At 43.8% G+C, this 8,948-nt stretch overlaps 1 protein-coding gene across 1 annotated transcript; it reads left to right on the forward strand.

Annotated features, from left to right (window-relative positions):
* Nucleotides 1-727: 727 nt before the first annotated feature.
* On the forward strand, nucleotides 728-7,103 carry LOC148100094 (stonustoxin subunit beta-like). Its single transcript, XM_087850476.1, has 3 exons — nucleotides 728-877; nucleotides 6,348-6,394; nucleotides 6,568-7,103. Exons 1-3 carry the CDS (start codon nucleotides 822-824, stop codon nucleotides 7,101-7,103), a joined length of 639 nt encoding a protein of 212 aa, XP_087706602.1. The 5' UTR covers nucleotides 728-821.
* The last annotated feature ends 1,845 nt before the right edge of the window (nucleotides 7,104-8,948 follow it).

Here is an 8,948-nt window from a genome sequence, read left to right on the forward strand (position 1 = left end):
ATCCAGGATCTGTACCTCTCAAGAACCAGGAAACGGGCAGGGAAAATCCTCACAGACCCCTCACATCCTGGACACAGACTTTTTGATCTGCTGCCCTCTGGGAGACAGTACAGAAGCCTGCAGACCAGGACCACCCGACATAGGAACAGTTTCTTTCCCCTTGCCGTCTCCCTTCTTAACAGTTGACCTGTCACACTGCTCCCACTGCCAGACTGCAACTGCACCACACGTGTGTGTGTGATTTACATTGCTGTGCTTGAGAGCCACCATCTACCGGAACCAAATTCCCTGTATGTGTCTGCACATATACTTGGCCAATAAACACGATTCTGATTCTGATAAGCCACCACCTCTGTTCAAAGATGGTCCTTCACAGTAAACCTAGATGGCTTCTTTCACTCCTCTTTCAAACCATCTGTCTTCTCGAAGACAGAAAATTTCAAAATACAAAGTCAATATAAAGTAATTTTTTTTGTTTTGTTGTTGTTTTTCTCTCTATGTATTATTGTGAGATCTACTGTACAATATAAAGCGCCTTGAGGTGACTGTTGTTGTGATTTGGCGCTATATAAATAAAATTGGATTGAATTGAATTGAACAATAATGGCTAGTTTTTTGTTATACTTTTTTCCCCCCCACGTCTGCATATTGCATCCACTTCATAAAATGTTCACAAATGGATTGCTCTTTTGTGTGTCTGCAGGTTGTCAGGCTGTCTTATAACAGAGGAAGGCTGTATTTCACTGGCCTCAGCTTTGAGCTCCAACCCCTCCCATCTGAGAGAGCTGGACCTGAGCTACAATCATCCAGGAGACTCAGGGATGAAGCTGCTGTTGTCTGGACTGAAGGATCCAGGCTGGAGACTGGACACTCTCAGGTATGGAGACAATGTCTGATAGAGGAGGAAGAGCTGGAAACATTTCCTGTGTTCTTCACCCATTTCTGTTTGTTTCATACAGATGAGACATAAACAATCGCATATGCAGGTGTAACAAATATGTCCACTCATCAAGGAATAATTGAAACATAATCAATAACAACAGAGGACAATTTACTCAGGGTCTGATGGCAATTTAACATCAGTGTCCAATACCTTAAAAAATTGATGTACTGGAGCAAACACCCCCTTAACACCTCCAGGACTTCCTAACATACCCTCTCACACATCAGCTTGATACTGATACGTCAAAGGAAACTCAACCAACTCTTGGTGAATATGTTTACAGCCTGAACAACTTACAGTTGCCTTGGAATGCAATTTCAACAAAGAGAGGAAGAAGAGGAAAAGAAAAGAAAATATTTGCATCAATTACCCACCTCTCTTAACTTGGAGATATGTGAATATGTTGCTTAATGAGTCTTTTCTCAGCCCACGGGTTAAAAACTGCAACTTCCTCAGTCCGTAATCAAAGAGTGTTTATTTTGCAATAACCAAAATGTCTTTGTATAATCTTTGTAATTGAGAAAACAAGTGCCAGCAAAATAAATAAACTGACTGGAGCTAAATGTGGACATGAGTGCGAGTACTTCGGTCCAAATACTCAAGGTCCGGAAGAATAGGTCACAGCCACCAATCTCTCAATGACACCAGCAAGATGGCAGGACAGCGCAGCCTCTCCTTCAACAGGAAGAAAAAAAAGGAAGAAAAAAACAGTCTCCTCCACCCCTAGCAGGAAAATGAACAATCAGTCTTTTAAGGCTACTGTGGTTGTAGATATTTACCACTAGCTCACGCAGCTTGCTCTCTGACACAGATACATCCCATGTGAGCTCAGTTCAGTGTGCTAGTTCAAATACACAACATCAATGAGAACTTATGGCACACTAAACACACATCACTCACTGCGCTACATCCCTTTTTAAAGCACATTTTCATCCTCATAACTTACATCTTAAAATATCTTAATATATCCAGACCAGTTGTTACGACCTGGCTCAAAGGCCGCAACTAAGGAGACAAACACAAACTAGGCCACTCTGAGGGGAGTCAGTTAAAAAAAATGGGTTATTACAAACTTTATACAGAAAACTGACAGGGCTGTGTTCAACACGCCACTGGAAATTCCCAAGGCAGCCAATAGCCTATGTGGGTTGACACAGTGCAATCTGCATGCACAGGGGCTGGCACGAGTCTCCCGCTAGCCAATCATTAGAGAGTCCTGGCACTTTTGGACTTGCTTGAAGGAAAAAGGGTGGACTCACTCCCTGTGAGGCCCAGGGCCGTAACACCAGTTAACCTATCTATTGCCCCTAGAGAGTTGTTCCACAGTAACTTTTGCACTAAGAAAACTTCAAATAAAGCCTACAGTAAAAGTGAGAGTGATTATTGTTAGTCAAAATGTGCGTTGGGCTATTAGCATGCTGTTAGCTAAGTCTGAGACTTCAGGATAATGATGTGTCACAGAGACAGGGAGGAGATTCAAGTAAATCAGATGATACATTTTTAAATGGTTGTAATGTCTTTGAACATCTAACAAAACCAGGACCAACCTGAAGCTCTTGCAGAACAATTCTTTATTGCAAGTCACAAAAACAACAACTTCTTCTGGTCTTCTGGTCCACTATACACAGTACAGGTAGAGCACCACTTTCCCCTCCTGAGTGCCCAGACTGTTTGCCAGAATCTCTTCAAGGCAGTCAAAAAGTCTTTTTCCATGGCCTCTCCGAACTCCTCCCACACTCAAGTTTTTGCTTCAGCCACTGCCCAAACTGCATTCCGCTTGGCCTGTTGTTACCTATCAGCTGCCTCCGAAGTCCCACAGGCTAACCAACCTGAAAGGAATCCTTCTTCAGCCTGGTGGCTCCCTTCACCTCTGGTGTCCACCATTTGGTTCGGGGGTTACCACCACGGCAGGCACCAATCAACTTGCAGCCGCAGTTCATTGCAGCACCTTCATCAATAGAGGTTCTCAACATGGTTGATTCAGACTAAATGTCCCCAGTCTCCCTCGGAATGCTGTTGAAGCTCGATTAGGCACACCAGGTCTGTCCAGCATCCTCCCCCATCACCTGATTTAACTTAATACCACGTGGTGATCAGTTGACAGCTCAGCCCCTCTCTTTACCAGATTTTTCAGAACAATGGCTGGTGATACGATTGCAAAATTGATCATCGATTCAATTTAATTCATGAAACTGGGTGTGGGTCCCAATCAGCCAGTTTCGGGTGAGTTCATTGTGAGTTCATTGTGAAACCTGGCCCCACCTTATCATGCAAATTCCTGAGATCAGATGGCCCAGGATGTGAGTGGGCGTTAAGGCATCTGGGAAGGGAACTCAAAACTGGATTATAGATGGCAGAGAGTTGGTGTCGTAAACCACCGCCTCTGTTCAAAGATGGTCGCTCACAGTGGACATAGATGGCTTCTTTCACTCCTCTTTCAAACCATCTGTCCTCTCTGTCCAAAATGTGAACATTGGCATCCTCGAAAGAGTGTCCTTTATCCTTAAGATGCAGATGGACAGCTGAGTCTTGTCGAGACTCAGCTGTCCACCCAGTTTCACACCTTGACTCAGGCGATTAGAGGATCATCAGGGGGTCCTTTTGTCCCTCTGTGGGGGGATACTCCCACTAGGTTTATATCTGGGACTCTCGACCATTTGACCTTAGAACTGAAGAAGCTTCTCGGATGAGAGGTGAAATGTTTTCAAGTAACTAAAAGAAGTCCAGACGCTTTTCTTTGCAAGCTCCTTTAACCCCTAACTATATGCTTTACCAAAGAGGAAAGTTTTAAGCCTAATCTTAAAAGTAGAGATAGCGTCTGTCTCCTGAATCCGAACTGGAAGCTGGTTCCACAAAAGAGGGGCCTGAAAACTGAAGGCTCTGCCTCCCATTCTACTTCTAAATACTCTAGGAACAACAAGTAAGCCTGCAGTGCGAGAGCGAAGTGCTCTAATAGGGTGATATGGTACTACAAGGTCATTAAGATAAGATGGGGCCTGATTATTTAAGACCTTGTATGTCAGGAGCAGGATTTTGAATTCAATTCTGTGTTTAACAGGGAGCTGATGAAGAGAAGCCAACAGGCTAGTCCCTGTCATTACTCTTTTTTCAGAATTTTGGATTAATTGAAGGCTTTTCAGGGAGTTTTTAGGACTTCCTGATAATTATTAATTACAGTAGTCCAGCCTGGAAGTAATAAGTGCATGACCTGCAGCCTAGAGCATCTTGCTGCTACATGCACTTATGGACACTCTTATGTTCGAACATGGTTTTCATGTTCAAACTGTGATTTGGCCATATGCCACTCTGAGACGGGATATTTCTAATTTTAGAGATGTTGCGCATATGGAAGAAAGCAGTACTACATATTTGTATAATATGTGCATTGAAGAACATATCTTGGTCAAAATGACTCCATGGTTCCTCAGTGTTACTGGAGGCCAAGGTAATGCCACCCAGAGTATGAATCTAGTTAGTTACCATATTTCTAAGATTTTCAAGGTCAAGTACAATAACCTTAGTTTTATTCTTTACTAAGAAGCAAAAAGTTAGAGGCCATCTAGGTCTTTATGTCTTTAAGACATTCCTGCAATTTAACTAACTGGTGTGTGTTATCTGGCTTCGTGGATAGACAGAGCTGGGTGTCATCTGCATAGCAGTGAAAATGTATGCTATATCTTCTGATGATACTGCCTAAGGAAAGCATGTATAATGTAAACAGAATTAGTCCTAGCACTGAATCCTGTGGAACACTGTAGTTGATCTTAGTGTATGAAGAGGATTCTCATGACTGTAGCGCAGTACCTGTAATACCTACAGCATGTTCCAATGACTCTAATAGGATATTATGGAGAACAGTATCGAACGCTGCACTGAGGTCTAGCAGGACAAGCACAGAGATGAGTCTACTGTCAGAGGCCATAAGAAGATCCTTCGTAACCTTCACTAAAGCTATTTCTGTGCTGTGCTGAGCTCTGCAACCTGACTAAAACTCTTCAACTAAGCTATTCCTCTGCAGATGATCTGTTAGCTGTTTGACAACTACTCTTTCAAGGATTTTTGAAATGAAAGGAAGGTTGGAGATTGGCCTATAATTAGCTAAGACTGCTGGGTCTAGAGATGGCTTTTTAAGTAAAGGTTTAACTTGGTTTTACTTGGTATATAGTCGATTATTAGAGATAGGTTGATCAGATTAAGATTGAAGCATTAATTAATGGCGGGACTTCTTTGAGCAGTTTTGTAGGAATGGGGTCTAAAACCATTGATCGTTTTGAGGAAGTATTTATTGAAGTTAACTAAGAAAGATCAATTAGAGAAAAAGACTCTAAATGAATATCAATAGTACAAAAAGTAGCTGTAGATAATATTACACGTGTGATTATGGGCTTGTAGAGAAGTCCAATAAAAAAAACACCTCTCGGGTTCAGATCAGGGAGCCCGTTCCTCCCAATCACACCCCTGCAGGTCTTGCTGTCATTACCCAGATGAGCATTGAAGTCTCCCAGTAGGTCGACAGGTGGAACACCTTCCAGCACTCCACTCAGAGATGCTAAAAAGGCTGTGTACTATGAAATGCCACTCAGCGTATAACCACAGATAACAGTCAGGACCCGTTCGCCGAACCGAAGGCACAGGGGAAAAACCCTCTCATCCACCAGGAAGAACCCCAACGTACAGACAGCAAGCCGAGGGGATATTAGAACTCCAACCCCTCTCCAGTAGACTGGTTCCAGAGCCCAAGCCATGCATCGAGGTGAGCCCAACTATATTGAGCCGGTACCTCTCAACTTCACGCACAAACTCGGGCTTCTTACCCACCAGGTGACATTTCATGTCCCGATTGCCTGTGTTGGTAGCCGGGGATCAGTCCGCCAGGGCCTCCCCTCCTGCTGCCACCCGGCACACAATGCACCCGACCCCTACGGTGCCTCCTTCGAGTGGTGGGCCAGCAGTTGGATAGGCCCATGTCCCCTTTTCAGGCTGTGCCTGCCTGGACCCCATGGGCTAAGGCACGGCCACCAGATGCTCGTCCTCAGGCCTGGCTCCAGGGCGGGGCCCCAGTAACCCTACGCCAGGCAGGGTAAACTGTTCCCTCTGTGATATTCTCATGAGGGTCCTCTGAACCCCTCTTTGTCTGGTCCCTGACCCAGGACCAATTTGCCATTGGAGACCCTACCAGGGGGCAAAAGCCCCCAGACAACATAGCCCCTGGGATCCCTGGGACACGGAAACCCCTCCACCACAATAAGGTAGCGATTTGCGGAGGGGTGGCTTGAAGTGTTTTTATGAAAATGTTGGACTGATCCTTTATCAGTGTCTAGCAGTATGGGTATGAGAGCCATGTAATATCCATGTGTGCATGCTGAAAGAGACTTTGCTGGTCTGATCCTCCTCCTCCTTTCAGGGTGGAGCCTGCTGGAGTCCGATGGTTGAGACCAGGTCTGAGGAAGTGTAAGTGTGTTTTTAATGTGATTCATGAAAACAAAGCAGCACATTCAACCATCTTAAAACAGTCACATCACTCATTCACATCTCTGATGTGAGGAGTCATCATCAAAGTGTCAATCAATGAACAGATGATGGATCAATAACTGCAGTTGGATTGTGTTTGTTCTCTCCATCAGATTCCTGTCAACTCACAATCGACACAAACACAGTACACACACACTTCAAACTCTCTGACAACAACAGGAAGGTGACACGTGTGAAGGAGGTTCAGCCATATCCTGATCATCCAGACAGATTTGATATTCGACATCAGCTGCTGTGTAGAAATGGTCTGACTGGTCGCTGTTACTGGGAGGTCGAATGGACAAGAGATGTTTATATATCAGTGAGTTACAGAAGAATCAGAAGGAAAGGAGGCAGTGATGACCTTGTGTTTGGATGGAATGATCAGTCCTGGAGTCTGTGGTGCAGTCATGGTCATCCTCGTTCTGTCTGGCACAATAAGAGACAAAAATCCATCTCCTCCTCCTCCTCTTCCTCCTTCATCTCTAACAGAGTAGCAGTGTATGTGGACTGTCCTGCTGGCACTCTGTCCTTCTACAGAGTCTCCTCTGACACTCTGATCCACCTCCACACCTTCAACACCACATTCACTCAAACTCTTTATCCTGGGTTTGGACTCTGCTTTGATTCCTCAGTGTGTCTGTGCTGAGTTGGGTGTAAAGAGTTTCCTCCTGTTAGAGAAACACTCTGAATGTTGAACAGATAATTCAGTCTGTACATGTCTGTCTCTGTCAGGTTTTGTATTGTTGATTGTCATTTATGCTTAGAAATATCTACTCATATACGCTTAGAGTTTTATAATTAGTTGTAGATTAATAGAGTTTTGATCCTTAGTAGTCTGCAGAGACACGTTGTGTGTATTCCAGAGTGCTCTGGCTTTCACACCCACATTCGGGGAGCATGGAAGAGGTCATACCTTCTTTTATTGTTTTATGATAGGATAAACATATCTATATCTGTTTTAGGCTAAGTGCTTTTTATTTACATGAACTGCTGGACTTCCAGACCAACAGGTTTAGGGAAGTCTTTATGGGGTCACACTCTGACACCCCCCCCCCCCCCCCCCCCCCCACACACACACACACACACACACACACACATACACACTTACAAAACCACAGGCAAGGTACTCTTTGTGTGTGTGTAGATGCCATTTGTTAATGAACCTATGTATATTCATGTAACCTCAATAAAAGAGCAGTGTTACGGGAGAGCGGATGAGAGTCCGACGGAGGCCAAGTGGGTGGAACGACATCTGGCTCTGGTCCGGTCTCCTTCATGCATGAGTACGAACTTTGCCTACTTGGTGTTCAATGCTTTTGCGGTGTAGTTAAATTGTTTCGTTCCAGCGGTGGGCCTGTGCTAGACAGACCCAACAGTCTCTTTCTCTCAGTAACACGTTTTCAGGATTCAATCAGCTCAACCCAACTTTGTTTTAAATGACACACCGAGGTTATTCCTAGGAATCAGATTTGATCTAAAACCTTGAGTTTCACAATCAACTTATTTAAGACAATCTGAGTGTCTGAGGGTCTCAGAACGGTCTGTCTTGCAGGGCTAATAAAGCCAACTTAGTGCTATGAGTTCATTGAACATATGTCCACTACTTTCTGTCTTTCTTTGCATAAGTAATAAATTGTTTTTGAAGCCAGTTTGGTGCATTGGCCCTTTAACACAAAGTTCCTATAGAGAAATCCAGTTTGTCTCCAAACAAGAAAATATCATCAGCATATATCATCATTTAACAGTCCAAATAATCACACTTCCAGTTCAGTTCTCTGCTAGTGTGATCAGTTCAAATCCATGCTGTCTTGTGTGTGTGTGTGTGTGTGTGTGTGTGTGTGTGAGTGTGTGTCTCAGAACACATGCAGATGAGGAGAGAGCTAACTCCGAGCCTTGCGGAATATTCAGAAGCCAGGCGTGCACTGAAGGAAACCAAGATACGTTTCCAAACTCTGTATCCAGCCTGCTTGAGAGTACATTACGAAGATGGAAAGACAACGTATGACATGGTTGAAGAGGAAACATCGGACATCGCTCGTAAAAGTGATTGAGTCACGCACGTTTTTTTTGCAAGAGTTCACACATTCGTCGTAAAAGTGATTGAGTCACGCACCTTTTTTTTGCAAGAGTTCACACATTCGTCACCGGACAATATAGGTTAAATTTACTCTATAGCAAATGGAATTTAGTAGTGATGACTGACGGTTAAGAAAAGATAAAGACTTAACATAAATTTTTTGAGCAACTTGCTCGAAATAAAGGGACAAAACCCGGACCATCATGTCTTGACAGTTTATAGGCATTTGTTTTTGATCGACAATGGCTGTTTTTACAGCAGAGGGCCCTGAAACTCACTCTGGGTTGGAGGCTTTCTCTCGGACTTGCTACGGAGAGGACCTTGTAAGTGGAAGTCTATGGGATCAGAACGATGCCACCTTAAATGAAAAAAAAAAAAATATTGTAACTGAAAACAATGTACTGAAAAATCTTG

Source organism: Neolamprologus brichardi, chromosome 13, assembly GCF_056152115.1.
Source record: "Neolamprologus brichardi isolate AB-2024 chromosome 13, ASM5615211v1, whole genome shotgun sequence".
Taxonomy (NCBI): Eukaryota; Metazoa; Chordata; class Actinopteri; order Cichliformes; family Cichlidae; genus Neolamprologus; species Neolamprologus brichardi.

Bases quoted from the DNA above. Each gene is read 5' to 3' on its own strand.
- LOC148100094 (XM_087850476.1), top strand. From the start codon at position 822: ATGAAGCTGCTGTTGTCTGGACTGAAGGATCCAGGCTGGAGACTGGAC. The intron at 878-6,347 runs GTATGGAGACAA...TCCTCCTTTCAG, and splicing joins TGGAGACTGGACACTCTCAG to GGTGGAGCCTGCTGGAGTCC. The intron at 6,395-6,567 runs GTAAGTGTGTTT...TCTCTCCATCAG, and splicing joins GAGACCAGGTCTGAGGAAGT to ATTCCTGTCAACTCACAATC.